The sequence below is a fragment of the Schistocerca nitens genome, chromosome 1 (assembly GCF_023898315.1).
Source record: "Schistocerca nitens isolate TAMUIC-IGC-003100 chromosome 1, iqSchNite1.1, whole genome shotgun sequence".
NCBI classification, from domain to species: Eukaryota; Metazoa; Arthropoda; class Insecta; order Orthoptera; family Acrididae; genus Schistocerca; species Schistocerca nitens.
Window position 1 is genome coordinate 619685612 of NC_064614.1, and position 18859 is coordinate 619704470.

Sequence of the window (18859 nt, forward strand, 5' to 3'; positions counted from 1 at the left end):
AACAGTTCGTTGAATCACTGTGGTGCCACCTGCTGCTAAAATTGCTGCTGCAGATGCAGTATGCAGCGCCAGAGCCATACGCTGTACACAATGGTCTTCCCTCTCGGTAGTTCGGAGCACGGTCTTCTTTTGACCGTACATTCTCGAAACCACCGCTTCCAGCAAGCATCTACATTCCTGCCAAGTCCTTCTGAAGTATTGCAGAAGGAACATCCAGCTTTTCGCAGCTCTACTACGCGAACTCGTTCAAACTCAATGAGGTGTTGATAATGGCTTCTTTGTCGCCTAGACACTGGAATGGGGGAGGGGTCAAAATGATCCCTGTAATACATTTTTCTTCAATGTCGTATCCAAATCGTTCATGAAATCATTTGACTTTTCTTCATTTTTTTCCTCTCATTGTAATGTTTTATTACGATGCACAAAACATTTATATTTTCTTGGTTGTTTCGTTCGATAAGCCTAGACCAGTGGAAGAGATCACTTTGAAACCGCGGTAATTTGTCTTCTGAATATACACTCCTGGAAATTGAAATAAGAACACCGTGAATTCATTGTCCCAGGAAGGGGAAACTTTATTGACACATTCCTGGGGTCAGATACATCACATGATCACACTGACAGAACCACAGGCACATAGACACAGGCAACAGAGCATGCACAATTTCGGCACTAGTACAGTGTATATCCACCTTTCGCAGCAATGCAGGCTGCTATTCTCCCATGGAGACGATCGTAGAGATGCTGGATGTAGTCCTGTGGAACGGCTTGCCATGCCATTTCCACCTGGCGCCTCAGTTGGACCAGCGTTCGTACTGGACGTGCAGACCGCGTGAGACGACGCTTCATCCAGTCCCAAACATGCTCAATGGGGGACAGATCCGGAGATCTTGCTGGCCAGGGTAGTTGACTTAAACCTTCTAGAGCACGTTGGGTGGCACGGGATACATGCGGACGTGCATTGTCCTGTTGGAACAGCAAGTTCCCTTGCCGGTCTAGGAATGGTAGAACGATGGGTTCGATGACGGTTTGGATGTACCGTGCACTATTCAGTGTCCCCTCGACGATCACCTGTGGTGTACGGCCAGTGTAGGAGATCGCTCCCCACACCATGATGCCGGGTGTTGGCCCTGTGTGCCTCGGTCGTATGCAGTCCTGATTGTGGCGCTCACCTGCACGGCGCCAAACACGCATACGACCATCATTGGCACCAAGGCAGAAGCGACTCTCATCGCTGAAGACGACACGTCTCCATTCGTCCCTCCATTCACGCCTGTCGCGACACCACTGGAGGCGGGCTGCACGATGTTGGGGCGTGAGCGGAAGACGGCCTAACGGTGTGCGGGACCGTAGCCCAGCTTCATGGAGACGGTTGCGAATGGTCCTCGCCGATACCCCAGGAGCAACAGTGTCCCTAATTTGCTGGGAAGTGGCGGTGTGGTCCCCTACGGCACTGCGTAGGATCCTACGGTCTTGGCGTGCATCCGTGCGTCGCTGCGGTCCGGTCCCAGGTCGAAGGGCACGTGCACCTTCCGCCGACCACTGGCGACAACATCGATGTACTGTGGAGACCTCACGCCCCACGTGTTGAGCAATTTGGCGGTACGTCCACCCGGCCTCCCGCATGCCCACTATACGCCCTCGCTCAAAGTCCGTCAACTGCACATACGGTTCACGTCCACGCTGTCGCGGCATGCTACCAGTGTTAAAGACTGCGATGGAGCTCCGTATGCCACGGCAAACTGGCTGACACTGACGGCGGCGGTGCACAAATGCTGCGCAGCTAGCGCCATTCGACGGCCAACACCGCGGTTCCTGGTGTGTCCGCTGTGCCGTGCGTGTGATCATTGCTTGTACAACCCTCTCGCAGTGTCCGGAGCAAGTATGGTGGGTCTGACACACCGGTGTCAATGTGTTCTTTTTTCCATTTCCAGGAGTGTATGTAAATAGTCCAGCAATGAAGTAGCAACAATCAACAATAATACAGAGGTGTTGCTGCTCATTGTTGTGCCTTGGTACGTGCACATTCCAATCTTCCACAGTTTATTGTATGATTCAGATTATATGCATTGTCCATGAAAAGTTTTTATAACACATCATCATGGACTTTCTGGTGAATAAACGTTACGTCTCTTGGAGAATTCCGACGTTGAATCGGAAATTGACTTAATTGATGAAAATGAGGATCTTATACGAGATATGTGAAGACGAAGACATTATGAACGAGAAGGGATTAGCGGAGGAGGATTCAGATACTGATTTACTGATCTACGTAAATCATCGTCTCGTCCATTACAGCAGGTCCAGCTGAATGCCTCTACAATGATGGTCAGTGGGGAAGGAACCAAGTGGGAGAACGCCAATTTTTCATCTTGTGGAAGGAAGACAACTGTGCACATTCTAAAGGAGAGGAGGTCCCGCTACTTGGGCTTTCCAACGAGTTGATGACTCCGTCATCAGTGCTTTTCATCTTATTTTTGACGAAGCAGTGTTATTCTCATGAAGAAATACACAGAATGAGATGCTGGAAAAGTACCAAAAATCAATGATTGGACTGTGTCACTTGAGGAATTGGAAAAACTGATAGCCAACATACATGCTCAGGATCTCATTTGTCCAAGACCTATATCTGCAAATGAACTTTGTTCGCATTCCTTGGGGACTGCTGCTATCGAAGACGTTATGTCAAGGGTCAGATTTCAGAAGCTTCTCAAATTTCTCAGTTTAGATGAAAAATCAGCTAAATCTGAACCCCTACCAGCCAATAAATTCACTTTTCTACCTAAAAATTCGGGAAAGTTCACGGGAAACATTATTCGCTATTACCAAACTGGAGAAAATATTGTCATAGACTGGCAACTATTACCTAGAAAGCAATATACAGATTCATTCAATCCTTGGCCAAAATATGTTATCTCAAGTTTTGGATTTCTGCTGATGTGGCGACAAAGTATATATCTAATGCTTTCCCGTACCTCAGAAAAGAGGACACGCACAGAGAGAAGCAACTAGTCAGACGTTACGTGTCTCTCTTCTAAATGGAAGATACGTGATGACAGACAACTTCTTCACCTCTCTTCAACTTGCTAAGAAACTTAAAGAAAAGAAAACTTCATTAGCTGGTACCATGAACAAGACCCGTAATGAAATCCTTGATGAGGTAAAAAGCCACTTGCTGAAATACACTCCACCACTGTCTTGCCCCATACTAGTAACACAGACCGCACCATAACTGTTTACCAAAGAAACAAGAATAAATATGTCATTCTTCTCAATGCACTGTATGCTGAAGTAGCAATTAGCACACAAGGCAAGACGAAACTGAAAAAATAACATTCTATAAGGAGCGATCAAAAAGTTTCTGCTCGAAGACCACACTAATCCATTGCCTAAATATCGGTGCTTTTATACCCGCATCGTTGTCGCGTTGGGTTGCATGCAATCTGCCCTCAAACGGTAACCTTTTGATCGTCCTTTATACACTCCTGGAAATTGAAATAAGAACACCGTGAATTCATTGTCCCAGGAAGGGGAAACTTTATTGACACATTCCTGGGGTCAGATACATCACATGATCACACTGACAGAACCACAGGCACATAGACACAGGCAACAGAGCATGCACAATGTCGGCACTAGTACAGTGTATATCCACCTTTCGCAGCAATGCAGGCTGCTATTCTCCCATGGAGACGATAGTAGAGATGCTGGATGTAGTCCTGTGGAACGGCTTACCATGCCATTTCCACCTGGCGCCTCAGTTGGACCAGCGTTCGTGCTGGACGTGCAGACCGCGTGAGACGACGCTTCATCCAGTCCCAAACATGCTCAATGGGGGACAGATCCGGAGATCTTGCTGGCCAGGGTAGTTGACTTAAACCTTCTAGAGCACGTTGGGTGGCACGGGATACATGCGGACGTGCATTGTCCTGTTGGAACAGCAAGTTCCCTTGCCGGTCTAGGAATGGTAGAACGATGGGTTCGATGACGGTTTGGATGTACCGTGCACTATTCAGTGTCCCCTCGACGATCACCTGTGGTGTACGGCCAGTGTAGGAGATCGCTCCCCACACCATGATGCCGGGTGTTGGCCCTGTGTGCCTCGGTCGTATGCAGTCCTGATTGTGGCGCTCACCTGCACGGCGCCAAACACGCATACGACCATCATTGGCACCAAGGCAGAAGCGACTCTCATCGCTGAAGACGACACGTCTCCATTCGTCCCTCCATTCACGCCTGTCGCGACACCACTGGAGGCGGGCTGCACGATGTTGGGGCGTGAGCGGAAGACGGCCTAACGGTGTGCGGGACCGTAGCCCAGCTTCATGGAGACGGTTGCGAATGGTCCTCGCCGATACCCCAGGAGCAACAGTGTCCCTAATTTGCTGGGAAGTGGCGGTGTGGTCCCCTACGGCACTGCGTAGGATCCTACGGTCTTGGCGTGCATCCGTGCGTCGCTGCGGTCCGGTCCCAGGTCGAAGGGCACGTGCACCTTCCGCCGACCACTGGCGACAACATCGATGTACTGTGGAGACCTCACGCCCCACGTGTTGAGCAATTTGGCGGTACGTCCACCGGGCCTCCCGCATGCCCACTATACGCCCTCGCTCAAAGTCCGTCAACTGCACATACGGTTCACGTCCACGCTGTCGCGGCATGCTACCAGTGTTAAAGACTGCGATGGAGCTTCGTATGCCACGGCAAACTGGCTGACACTGACGGCGGCGGTGCACAAATGCTGCGCAGCTAGCGCCATTCGACGGCCAACACCGCGGTTCCTGGTGTGTCCGCTGTGCCGTGCGTGTGATCATTGCTTGTACAGCCCTCTTGCAGTGTCCGGAGCAAGTATGGTGGGTCTGACACACCGGTGTCAATGTGTTATTTTTTCCATTTCCAGGAGTGTATAATGCAACAAAGTACGGGATGAGCGTCGTTGATCAAATAACCATAAATATATAGTATAAGGGTGCAATGTAGGAGATGGCCATGCTTATTTTCTACAACATCTTGAAAAATGCCAATAAACGCTTCTTTCATCTACCAGATATTAATTAACAAGAAAATGGAAAGGAAGAAGTTCATACTTAAGCTGGTGAGTAAACTAAAAGGAACAAAAGAGCAGTAAGAAAAACAGACTAAAGAAGGAAATATGGGACCAAAATCGTCTATAAATTGGATGTAGTGGCCAGTCAACCGCTGCAAAGACAATACCAGTGAAAATTTTGCCAAGTGCCATAAAGCCCTGAGCGGATAATGAGCGCATAAAGCCCAAATCACCTGTGCTAACAGACTGTAGCAGATTTTAATGTGTAAAAAGTACAACAAAGCCCTGAACAGAACACATGCGAGTGTAACATCGGCCACATATACATTAAAATAAATTGCGTTAAAGCAAACCTGATTTGCGCGTGCGACTGGTGCGAAATTGGAATAGACGTCATCTTTCAAATGTAGAAGCACGCCTACCAACTTTCGTTTATGTCGTACAACTCCATCCTGGTGCTGGAATTTTTTTCCGTCAGTGTATATGCGCTGTGAAGGCTAATACGATCATTCAGTGCAGAGCACTCTTCGGCCGACATCATGCGGGACTTTGCGTGATGCAATGAGCAATCAGCGTAACAAGGGGTAAGGGACACTATTTTGACAGTGTGCGGCAAATGTGAATGTGGATGGAGTGGGGAGATATGCTTTGTCAGTCCGTGCAGTTAGGTATAACCACTGTGCCGAGGGGGCCTAGATGGTTAACCCATCTCCTTACTTGGCAGGAAACCCTGGTTCGAATCAAAGCCGTGGTAGAAATTTTCATCTATCACCAATGAATTCTTTCATAGTTCGAATGCGGCAGACATCAAAATTTCTGTTTTCTGAACACACAGAAAGTATATATTATGCATTACGGTCACCAGCCACAGTCATCCATGTTCGTTCTGTAACTTTTCTATTGGTGATAACAAAACTAGCGTTAGGTCATCATCTCGGTCTTTTCTTATCTCTTGAAATCCAGTTCTCTACATGTGTTCTCCACATCCAGTTATTTTTGTTACTATGGTAGCTACTTCTATTCCAGTTGAATACGTCATCTACTTGGTTCTCCCATGTCTCCCAACATGCATCTCATCATTGCTGACTAGCTAACCCTTAGTTTTTAATAGCTTTCAGCATAATTTTCCATTTCAGGCTGCCAAAAGTCAAACCTGACTACACAGACCGATTGTAAACTTTCGTTTCAAATACTTTAGAAACTTAGTATTGAAAACTGTATATAGTTTACCAAAAATCACTACAGATCAGTATAAACTTTCTGTTTTTTCTCTACTGTCCTGAATACATCCACTGGTATTGCGACTTCATTGTTAATTTGAACAATTTTGGTTTTGATATATTGATTAAGCATCATTTTGAGACTTCTTCTAATTGATTTTGGGCCTTCTTTCAGATTTACTCTACTAAGGTTTCTTCAAATGTTTTAAGTTTATCGTAGCAGGAAACAAGAAGGAAAATATCGACAGAAAAAGAAATTAGTTTAGATTTTCATGGATGTAAGTTCCGTCTTTGCAACTAAATGAATGGCACTTTGTTTTTTGTCCTGTACGTTTCGATTCTTTTATGAAACTACTGGTGCTGCTGATCTTCGTTGAATCTGACAGACGCCATCTCTCTGACATTAGCATCACTTGTTGATGCTGGATCAGCCAAACTAATGAGCGGTAGTGGTAACTTCTTGAACCGCGAGTTACCCTCTTTCCTTTGTTATAAGCTACACAACTCTCAAATTGTAGAAGAAATCATTTAAACTTGCTATTCGAGGGCAGTTCGGTTCCAATGATTGGAATGCAGATGTAGGCAACAATAGATGTAAAAATATTTCCTTAGTTTGTTTTAATAACTGCGTTATCCACCAAAAATATCATCTTTGGTTTGGAAGATTTTTTATTGTTCGCTAAATTTATTTTGTACCTTCGTTTTTTAATATTATGTGCTCTGTTTAATTATTTTCCAAATAGTGGAGAAGTGAGGTGTAAGCAACCAAATCGTGATACAACATTATACAACACAGGTTGACTAAATGGTATATCTAGACAACTGTTCAGTTGCGACCTGTTGTACATCCCTTGCCGTTGGCACATTTTTAAGCTAGGTTTGAGGAGCATTTTAGAGTCATGTGGCTAACTTCTGATCCGGAGATAGCACTTTTCAAGAGATTTAGAGAAACGTGATCAAAGAAGTTTATATACATTCTATCACCAAAATAAATCAGCACGGATGGGACTAAAATCGGTAGATGTGATGTACATGTACACACAAGCAAATGCTTATAATTTCAGAAGGAATTCGATGATTTATTCAAGAATACTAACTTCACAAATTGAACAAGTCAATATCACGTTGGTTCACCTCTGGCGCTTATGCAAGTAATCATTCGGCTTGGCATTTATTGACAGAGTTCTCGAATGTCTTCCTGAGAGATATCGTGTCAAATTCTGTCCAACTGACGTATTAGGCCGTCAAAATCACGAGCTGGTTTGAAGGACCTGCCCATAATTCTCCAAACGTTCTCAATTGGAGAGAAATCTGGCTACCTAGTTGGCAAACGTAGAATTCGGCAAGCACGAAAACAAGCAGTAGAAGATCTCGTCGTGTGCGGGCTGGCATTATCTTGCTGAAATTTAAGCTCAGGATGGCTTGACGTAAAAGACAACGAAACGGCTCGTTCAATATCGTCGACGTATCGCTGTGCTGTAAGGATTCCGCGGATGACAGTCAAAGGGCACCACTGTGAAATGAAATGACACGCTGAACGATCAGTCCTGGCTGTCGGGTAGTATGGCGGGCGACACTCGTGTTGGTGTCACACCGCTGTCTGGGTCGTCTCCACACACGTCTTCGCTGCTGATAGGGACTCAGTTCGAAACGAGAATCGTCACTCAAGACGATCCCACTCCACTCACTGAGATTCCAGGCCGAATGTTCCCAACACCACTGCAGACGGGATTGTTAGTGTAGATAGGTGAATAGTAATCGGTGTGAGGGCGCCGTGAGCTCAGCCCCATTTCTATGAGCCTCCTAGTAATGGTCTCTTGAAGCACCAATTGCACTTCAGATCGATTGTTCGGTCCTCACGTTATGTCGTCTCTCCAGGTAGATAGCTTCCTTCTTAGCTCTGTGTTCGTCCACGGTTTACTCATTCTTGCCAACATCGTCGAGTAGTGGCATTGTTCCTACTGAAAACGTCGAGTGATACGCCAATTACTTCAGCTGGGTTTTTTGTGTCCAACTACACGTCCCCTCTCAAATGCTGACATCTGCGTACATTGTTTACGCGCCTGTCTGCGAGTCATATTTATTGTCCAGCTGAGTACACGGAATGCTATTCATGGGGACTTAATGGACAGGTATCGAAATATAACACACCACATGTCATAAAGAAAGCGTGTAAACCGTCTGAGGATGAATCACAACGATTCGAAACCGGTAACGGTATTCTTTGAATAAAGGAACTGGAAGTAAATTTGTGGCCCGTTACTGTCCAAACACCATCAACATTTGTCTTCAAACAACAGCCACGGTCTCAATCATGTCATCATATGACAAAATTACATATCCCCTGATTACCAGCCTTGCCAACCGAGCGGTGAAACTGCGTTGCAGCATCACATATTCATCCATTGACTTGCGAGTGTATTTGGTAGCAATGCAGTGTCTTAAAATCTACAGCTATACCCTGCAAACACCGTGAAGTGCATGGCAGAGGATGCTTCCCATTGTACCAGTTATTAGGGTTTCTGTCCTGTCCATTCAAATACGGTGCAACCTGAGGAGCGATTGCCTAAAACGTCTGTTCTATGCGTGCTGTAATTAGTCGAGTCTTGTCAGTCTTCTCTTCGCGAGCTTTACTGGAGCAGTGGATAGGAGGATGCTGTACATTCTCACATTTCCCATTTAAAGCTATTTATTGCAACTTCTTCGTATACGTTCCGTATCCCCTGTTATGCCCATTTGGTACGGGTTGCACACACCTGAATATTATTCTACGGAGGGTCAAACGAGTATATTGTAAGGAGCCTCCTCCGTAAACTACCGAGCGAGGTGGCGCAGTGGTTAGCACACTGGACTCGCATTCGGGAGGACGACGGTTCAATCCCGTCTCCGGCCATCCTGATTTAGGTTTTCCGTGATTTCCCTAAATCGCTTCAGGCAAATGCCGGGATGGTTCCTTTGAAAGGGCACGGCCGATTTCCTTCCCCATCCTTCCCTCACCCGAGCTTGCGCTCCGTCTCTAATGACCTCGTTGTCGACGGGACGTTAAACACTAATCTCCTCCTCCTCCTCCCTCCGTAAACTGATCGCATTTTCCTTGCATCCTGCAAATGAAACGAAGTCTGTCACCTAGTTAGGACTGAGTTCAGGTGATCATTCCATTTCACATCCCTACAAACTGTTACGCTCAGGTATTTGTATGAGTCGAACGATTGTAAATGTGATTCACTGATATTGTAGTCGGATAACACTACATTTTTTCGTTTGGAGAAATTACACAATTCCACATTTTTAACACCTTGTAGAAAACTTTCTTCAGAGTATTTTCTGTCAACACCAACTAACTTAATGGAAATCCTTCAACATGGAAGGATGATCCTGATTACAAAAGCGGGACTTAAAAATAACAGAAAATAGTTGTTGTAAACGGTGTTGCGGAGAATAGGCATCAAACTCAATCAGTGTAACAATATTCTCACAAAAGGTGAAACCAAGGTACAATTTGTTTTACAGACACCTGAGGGTGTGAAAAATATCCAAGTGCTTCTAAATTCCCTTTTATAAGAAACTCATGTTTAACATATTTTGGTGCAACTTATGTTTCGATTCCACAGTAGTTGCAAATAAAAACCACGAACATTACTTAAAATATAAATTTTTCATGTTTCTTGGAAATTTCTGAAAAATACTGTTTGGAACTTTTTGTTCAAGGTTTTGGAACTTTTATTCAGATTTTTCGTCGTGGCCTTCATGCGTCCCCATAAATTTGTCCTGTGTTAGTAACGTCAAGGAATATGGCTTAGGAATTGTCTGATTGAGCAGAAGTTGTGCTTAACTTGTTTTTTCTTACGTGGAACAAAATTGGGGGAAGGATGTAACAAAATTTTATCCTTCGAAAAAGTTCTCATGGCGACTTTAACAATCTGATGATATGTATTGAGCTAATTAGAAAAGGTCTTCTTCCTTTTTTTTCCAACAGAAAAGATCAAGGTCTTCCAGATTTTTGTTCCACTCTGAAAGCCTTGCATTTATGGACAATTTGTGTGAATTCGTCTGTGTTATTATTTATATCTTTCCGCATTATTTGTTTGTTGCAGATCCTTCGTGCATTCTTGATTAGGTATCGCTTTTTTGTGCGGAAGGCGAGCATGTTGGGAAGTTACATATCCTCTTATTCAACTGTTCATTGTCCTTCATGTTCATATACCCAAAGAACAGGTTCTAGGCGCTTCAGTCCGGAACCACGCTGCTGCTACGGTCGCAGGTTCGAATCCTGCCTCGGGCATCGATGTGTGTGATGTCCTTAGGTTAGTTAGGTTCAAGTAGTACTAACTCTAGGGGACTGATGACCTCAGATGTTAAGTCCCATAGTGCTTAGAGCCATTTGAACCATTTTTTGAAACACGTGCACACCGACCCACCTGCTGCCAAACGTTTTCTTTGTGTAGTGTCGGCAGACTTGCCAACACTACGCACACTAATTGAAAGAGGCGGCCAAGATGCACGCGCTAACTCACGAAGGACGGAATGAGGTCTGAAACAGGATACGTAATGAATGTTATAAAGAAAAGTACGTAGCTCCTGGAATAACTGTTAATCCATCCTTTGTATACATCGTTCTTGATGAGACATCTGGAGATTGTGGCGATACAAGTGAGACTCTTTAGATACAAGCTATCTAAGGCTAATGGCGCCTTGCTAGGTCGTAGCCATGGACTTAGCTGAAGGCTATTCTAACTGTCTCTCGGCAAATGAGAGAAAGGCTTCGTCAGTGTAGTCGCTAGCAACGTCGTCGTACAACTGGGGCGAGTGCTAGTAAGTCTCTCGAGACCTGCCTTGTGGTGGCGCTCGGTCTGCGATCCTGACAGTGGCGACACGCGGGTCCGACATGTACTAATGGACCGCGGCCGATTTAAGCTACCCCCTAGCAAGTTTGGTGTCTAGCGGTGACACCACACTTTGTATCTTCTGCTCTCTTTTCATCGACATAATGTGCACAGTCGAGGTCTGTGATGTATATAACCCTTCTTACTTGATAATAGTGCCACAGTGTCTTAACCTGGCTACAAGTCTATGTGCCTTCTTGTTAGTAAGGTTTTTCAGCAGACGGCGGGCCCTGTCTCATTTTGAGACACTAGGGCTGAGACCATCTTCTTCCAGTACCGTTCTCCTGTATCACCTGAACTTAATATTTCAATTTCTTGACCTGTCGATTTCTCCAAAGTCAATGTCCATCCATTTTGGTACATGACTGAAGTCGTAGGAAATCTATAGATAAAATATGCCCCTTCTTTTATGTGACTGAGTATTCAGTTGATAATATGATTCTCCTGCTTAAGACTGGTATACCATTGGCAACAGCCAGACAGTTTTCGTACACTTCAGTTAAAACTTCCGGGCTCAGAGGCCGTGGTCGATGTGTAAAATTTCCACCTGACGTTTCGTCTCCATCTGCGGGAGACATCTTCTGAGGTCGTCCGGCTACGAAATTTTACACATCGACCACGACCTCTCAGCCCGGAAATTTTAACTGAAGACAACACCGGCCGTGAAAGCCTACATTGTAAGTTTACGTACAGTTCTTTGAGTTCGGAACTCAACCATTTCGTTCTTGGCTTAGTATCTTTTCTCGTCCCCGGAAAATGTTTTCCAAACCATAACGAGTTTTGTTCTGGATTTGTTCGGATATTTCAGTAGACAGTACTACTTTCGAGATGTGTTCTCAGAATGTCTTGTAGCACGTTGTTGGATAAGTGGTGCACTCTTAACTCTTCCAGAATGCTAAAGAATGGTGCCCATCAAGTGAGTCATACACTTCTTTAAAATAAAACAAAAAATTATCATATAGGCCTACACTCTGACTGCCTTGTATCCTTCGATGTTTTCAAATTGAAAATCTGTTCTAGATAGAAACGACCTTTTCTGGAACCACCTCCTATTCGCAGAATCGATTTACGAGGTGATTCTAAGTAGGAAAGCAAAAATTGGGTAGGCACATAACTCGACCTCGGCTATCTAATGGGTCGCAGTTCTCAGTTCTGGAGAGGTTGACATCCACAAAATTTCGTCATATCTGGTCATGACATAAGATGTAAATAGATGATGATGATATTCATTCACTTTCTCTTAATATGACGACAGATTTTGAAGTGAAACCAGGAAGTTTGAAGATATAGTGCCATTCTATTGGCGCTGCTGAGACAATGTTCGATTTATCAGCAAAACAAGAATTTCACGAAATCGTCTTTCGTCTCAGAGTTGTACTACGGATTGGATAACAAAATTTCTCTATCTGGGCGAGTATTATCACAGGGCTGAAAACTAAAAATAAAAATGAAAAAAGATTGGTAGCTCGTGCACGTTCTTCCATTTGATTTATTTATCGCTTCTAAGCTCTACACAGGTGTAGGTAAGGCTAAATTTCATAGGTGCGCGTAAGACTTCTAATACTATCAGTATTATGAAAAGGATAGCTGCTACTCACCAAAAAGACTATCAGTAAGTAAGCTTTCGGCCACGAAGGCCTTCATCGGAAATAGACAACAAACACACACACACACTCACGTAAACGCATCTAACAAACACACACACACTCACGTAAACGCATCTCACACACACACATGACCAGTCTCTGGCTGCTGGTCTGGGCTCAGCATCCAGGGACTGCTGTCATGTGTGTGTGGGTTGGCTTTGCCTGTGTGTGTGTGTGTGTGTGTGTGTGTGTGTGTGTGTGTGTGTGTGTGTGTTGTCTCTTTCCGATGAAGGCCTTGTTGGCCGAAAGCATAATTTCTGACAGTCTTTTCGTTGTGCCTATCTGCGACTGAGCATCTCCGCTAGATGGTGAATAGCAACTATCCTTTTCATAATATTCACATTATTCAGTATTGGATTTTCCAATATTTGACTATACTATGTAAGGCTACTACTAGATACTCTGAAATAATAGAACGCCAACGTCGATGAAAAAATATCAGAGCTCTTCGTCTGTCAAGCGACAATGTTCTGGGACGCACTGAAAACCTCTCAGCAGTGTGTTGCACGGTGTAGTTATGTGACACTGTAAATGGTAACACACTGTCACATTTATGGATTTGACTGTTCAGCAATGACTCATCCTTGTTACTGTTTGAGAAGAGTAGAGACTATCTCAATACATGGTTTATACCGTTTCTTTCTATTTATTCTCCCAATCATCCAAAAAACATAAACATAGCAGCAGCCTTCACTCATCAATGCAGTACAGGCTACATTGAGAAATGAAGAAAGATTCGACCTCAGAATTTATGTATGTCCCCAAACACAGTTTACGATAAATTAATGGCAAAGATCGCGTTTATAAACATACATCAGTTACACAGAACGCGAGAAGTACTTCCAGTGAAGCCAGTGCTGCATTAATGTCACTGAGGATCTGGTATACATACGGCAGAAGGGCGGCTCGTTTGCGGTCGTCAGGAAGAAGCTTGAGTTCCGGGAGAAGCCCTCAGCTGGCATGAACTTGTCCGCGTCCATTCCCATGACAGCACATCGCTCCATGTTGTTGCCACATGAAATACACTGGCCCTGCAACAGGAGAATCGCGTCTTCCGGTAGGTTTACTTCCTTTGTCATTCATACATGCATACACTGACGGGAAAAAAATCGCAACACCAAAAAGTAATTAATACAGAGTAATGAAATTTCTGGAATGCATTTGTACAGGTAGCATATTTAAGTGATTAACATTGCAAGGCCACAGGTTAATGTAAGTGTGAGATAAGACAGTGCAGGTGTGAAATGCTGGTACAATAATAACCGGTGTTAACGCCACAGTGTTGTATGCACGCATGCCGACATGTATGCATTGAAACTTCCTGGCAGATTAAAATTGTGTGCCGGACCGAGACTCGAACTCAGGTAGAAGACGAGGTACTGGCGGAAGTAAAATTGTGAGGAGGGGTCGTGAGTCGTACTTGGGTAGCTCAGTTGACAGAGCACTTTCCCGCGAAAGCAAAAGTCCCGAGTTCGTGTCTCGGTCCGTCACACAATTTTAATCTGCCAGAAAGTTTCAAAATCAGTGCACACTCCGGTGCAGAGTGAAAATTTCATTCAGATGTATGCATTGAGTTGTACTGATGCCGTATGTCAGTTTGTGGGATGGAGTTTCACGACTGTTGCACTTGGTCGGTCGATATATGGACGGCTAATACTGTTTATGGATGAAACTGGAATTGTCGTCCGATGATGTCCCGTATGTACTCGATTGGAGACAGATCTGGTGATCGAGCAGACCAAGGCAACATGTCGATACTCTGTATAGCATGCTGAGTTACAACAGCGGTATGCGGGCGAGTGCTATCCTGTTGGAAAACACCCCCTGGAATGCTGTTAATGAATGGCGGGACAACAGCTCGAATCACCAGACTCATTTGCAGTTAAGGTGCATGGGGTAACCACGGGAGTGCTCCTGCTGTCGTATGAGTTTGCACCCCACATAATAACTCCAGTGTGGGTCTAATTTATCTAGCACACAGGCAGGTTGGTTACAGGCCCTCAACTGGCTTCCTTCTGACAAACACACAGCCGTCACTGGCATAAAGGCAGAACCAGGTTTCATTAGAAAAGAAATAGACCTCCACCCTAGCCTCCAATGAGCTCTCACTTGACACAATGAAGTCGAAAATGGTGGTGGTTTGGGGTCAGTGGAATGCAAGATACAGGGCGTGTGGCTCGGAGCTTTTCGACAGTTCGTTGTGTCACTGTGGTGCCAATGTCTGCTCACATTACTGCTGCAAATACAATACGAACCACGAGGACCATACGCCGAACAAGATTGGCTCCCCTCTCGACGGTGCCACGTGGCCGTCCGGACCCCGGTCTTCTTGCGATAGTACTTTCTCCTGATCACCGCTGCCAGCAGCCACTTACAGTGATTAAATTCCTGCCAAGTTTTCCTGCAATAACGAAGAAAGAATATCCAGCTTCTCGTAGCCCTATTACACAACCTCGTTCAAACTCAGTGAGGTGCTGATGATGGCGTCTCCGACATTTTGAAGGCATTCTTGACTAATGTCAACTCGTCATGTCCAGTCTCAAAGGTAACTAATGCTTACGACCGTTATAGCATATATTTAAAGTAAACCTGATCCGCATCCTCATCGTGGCACTACTAGCTAGATTAATTGAGTTATGAAACAAAGTATCTGCTCAAGCACCAATGCAACACTTTTATTGTAGTTATTTACTGTGCAAGTAAAATTTTGCAAATAAAAGTTCAATGGTTTACCATTAAGGATCTCTGTGTCCGAGCAAACCTGTCCCATGGTTAAACCTCTACCAGCGTATCACAAATGTATCCGCAAACGAGCTGTTTGCGAGATAATTGCGGACCTCAGTATGAAAGATGGCTCTAACTAGAGGGTGTCTGGGGAGTAGGGACGAATATTAAAGTGCTATAAAACCTGAAAAACTTATTTAAAATGTATTTTTTTTCCAAACACATTAAGTAACTTCTCCCTTTCCTGTATGAAAAAGTATATCCTCCATATGACCACACAAGGCCGCGCGGTAACGAGAAATGCTTTCATTGAAGTTCTCGATGATCAGTTCATAAACATCCGGTGGGATGCCAGTTGTAACATTCTCAATTTCATCCTTCATTTGGTGATTTGTGGTTTGTTCGCGTACTCTTTTGATTTCACAAATCTCCACAAAGATCGCATGATCTGGCAGGCCATTCCTGGTTGCCAGGCAAAGACATAACTTTTTGAGGAAACTTTTCATTGAGCAGAGCAATCGTGTCACGGTATGTGTGACTGTTAGTCCCCATCGTTTACAAGCATCCAGTATATATAAAGTGCTGGAACAGTGGGTATTTCCTGTCAAGGTCGACCATGGGTGAGCCCAATTAGAAGGATGACGTAATCGGAAGTTCGCATTTCAAACACATTTCTACTAACTAGTGTATTATTTCATAAAGAATTCAGTGGCAGATCGTAATCACACATTCACAGTTATATCGCAAACCCATCATTCGCTCATCTGTACTTATCGAAATGTTTTTATTTCTATTTTTGCAAATTTTCTCCCCTGTCTGTTTTTGGAATTAAATATGACACATCTTGTATAGTGGCTGCCTAAGATAACGTGGCCATTCCTGCCACACTCATATCTCCGAGACCAACGAAAAAGACACAACGTCGAGGCCACGCTTTGCAGACCGAAGGGTGGCAGGACAACACAGAAACACGGCGCACGAGAACGGGACCCCTAGCGCTCGGGACAGTCCTTGTGGACAAATGTCTTGAATACTATGCTTCTGAATGCGTGTCGTGTGCATCTGGCACAGCAGTGATGTCTTAGGATAGCAATACGGCACAGTGAATATATTTAGATAATGCTAATGCGAGGCCGGATCATTGGCAGATCACAGGCTGGCCACAGTAAGCGCGACCTGTATCCAACTCTATACCCTACAAACCACTGTGTCGTTCACGGCAGCCCATAGTTCCATACAGTCGTAATCACGGATACTAGAATACACGGTAGAGGTTACGTGCAGGCGAGCTGCGAGCTGTGACGTCACCATAAATTATCTCGCCACGCCGCATTGCACTGAAGCTTGTAGGCACACAGGGCGCACGTGTTTAACTCATACGTACATATGAGTGTTTTCGACATTTCCTATGTTTTAGTGTACTGTTATTATTGTTATCATTATTAAGTTTTGTATTAGTTAGACTATATTCTTCTATGATCGGTGAAATGCTAGTGTTAAGTTTCCGAAGGACGTCAACCTCTTTCACCATCTTGGAGGGCACTCCTTTTTACCTGGGGGAAGAGACTCACACAGTTTTATACTACGTACCCTATAGTAAGGAGAAACCTCATAGAATGTCACTTTACACTCTAACTGTATTATCAGGTTTCCTTTTCCTATTCTGGGAAGTTATGCTACAACCTTTTTCCTTTTTTTCCTTAGTTTTTCCTTTTGTTCACTTTCAGTTCGCTTACTACTTTTGCATTTTATTCTTGTTGAAAACTTGCATACTGATGAAAGTTCATGTCCTTTCGAAACACATTACAGCAAAGTTCTCCATCCCTGGATAATTCTCATTTATTATGTCCATTAATATTAAAAAGAAACTTCTGGGTTACGGTCAATGTATTGCCATGGGATCGTTGAAATTCCCTTTCCACTTTCAAAGCAAATTCTACAAACTTTTCAGTTTGTTTCATTATAGATCCACTTGAAATTGTTTGAAACCAGTTCTTTCAAATGGTTCAAATGGCTCTGAGCACTATGGGACTCAACTGCTGAGGTCATTAGTCCCCTAGAACTTAGAACTAGATAAACCTAACTAACCTAAGGACATCACAAACATCCATGCCCGAGGCAGGATTCGAACCTGCGACCGTAGCGGTCTTGCGGTTCCAGACTGCAGCGCCTTTAACCGCACGGCCACTTCGGCCGGCAAAACCAGTTCTTTCCTGAAACATTTATATGATCAGTTAGTTTACCGTACAAATATGCTACTTCGGTGTGTTTGCAATTAACCCTATAAGCGACATAACCTGCAATCATTTTTGACTGCTCAACATTTTCCTTCAAATCTGGAACATTTTCCCCTTCGTATTTGGTGCAGTTCTCAAAATTTTCTCCCACCTCTCAAATGGACTCTTAAACTTCCTTGTTGACGCATTCACTTTCCTGTAGACAATAAGTGTCTTGCTGCTTCTATACTCGTAGTTCGAGTTTCTTCCGATATATTAGTAGTTAACGTATCATATTTTTTCCCATTCTTTGATGTACTACCTGATTGGATTTTGCTCGCATTAAGGCTCAAAATCAAAGCTTAATTTTTTTGGTGGTAGACAAAGAGTGGTCACAGATAGGCAACGTGAAGATGCAGCCTTTGCAATATTTTCACAAGACGGTTAGTACACGGTGCTTTCACAACCACTTTTGTTGATGGTCATAAAAAAGGCCCTTAATAGCTTCTTGAACACGTTTTAATTTCAGTAACTCAGTGCTACATCGACAGACGATGCGTCAAATCTTTATTCTTATGCCTAAGGTCTTTTATTTATGTTTCCATAATTTCAAATTATTGACGTGAGCACGCAATGTCGCATCACAGCAGTGCTTGTTTTCACCGTTAAAGTCTCATCAAGTACCAATTTCTTCATTAGTTGTTAGTATATTTACCTGTCAAATATCTTTATCTTTACAGCAGCTTCGTTTCTGTGCCCAGTAACTTCTCTCATTATTAGGCTCATTACTACGCTAGAGGATTGTAGGTTTAGAGCTGCAGCAGCATCAGTCTTCAACTTGCGTTTCGAAGGAATATTCGACAGTCCACTTTTGAAATCGCTTTCGTAATCGGAATCAGTAAAATGTGTTGAGCAGACATGAACATTTTCAACTGAAAACGAATCTGCACGTTTACAGTTATCCATTTTTGTTTCGTCTCATTGTTTTTAGGAAATATATGAGACTTAATTCCTGACCTACTTAGTTGTCTGCTCTGCTTAGTGCAACTGGTGACCGCGCAGACAGCCGTTGTTTTTCACTTAAAAACTTACTCTAAAAAATCCGTGAGTAAACTGATAATTACAG

The 18859-nt window shown here is 44.0% G+C and overlaps 1 protein-coding gene across 1 annotated transcript in view; it reads right to left on the reverse strand.

Moving 5' to 3' along the window:
* Positions 1-18859, reverse strand: part of LOC126263161 (pancreatic triacylglycerol lipase-like) — a 268537-nt gene that overhangs the window by 76752 nt on the left and 172926 nt on the right. Inside the window, exon 8 of the mRNA XM_049960238.1 lies at positions 13686-13824. Within this exon, the coding sequence (XP_049816195.1) occupies positions 13686-13824 (139 nt within the window). The remainder of the gene's footprint in view (positions 1-13685; positions 13825-18859) is intronic.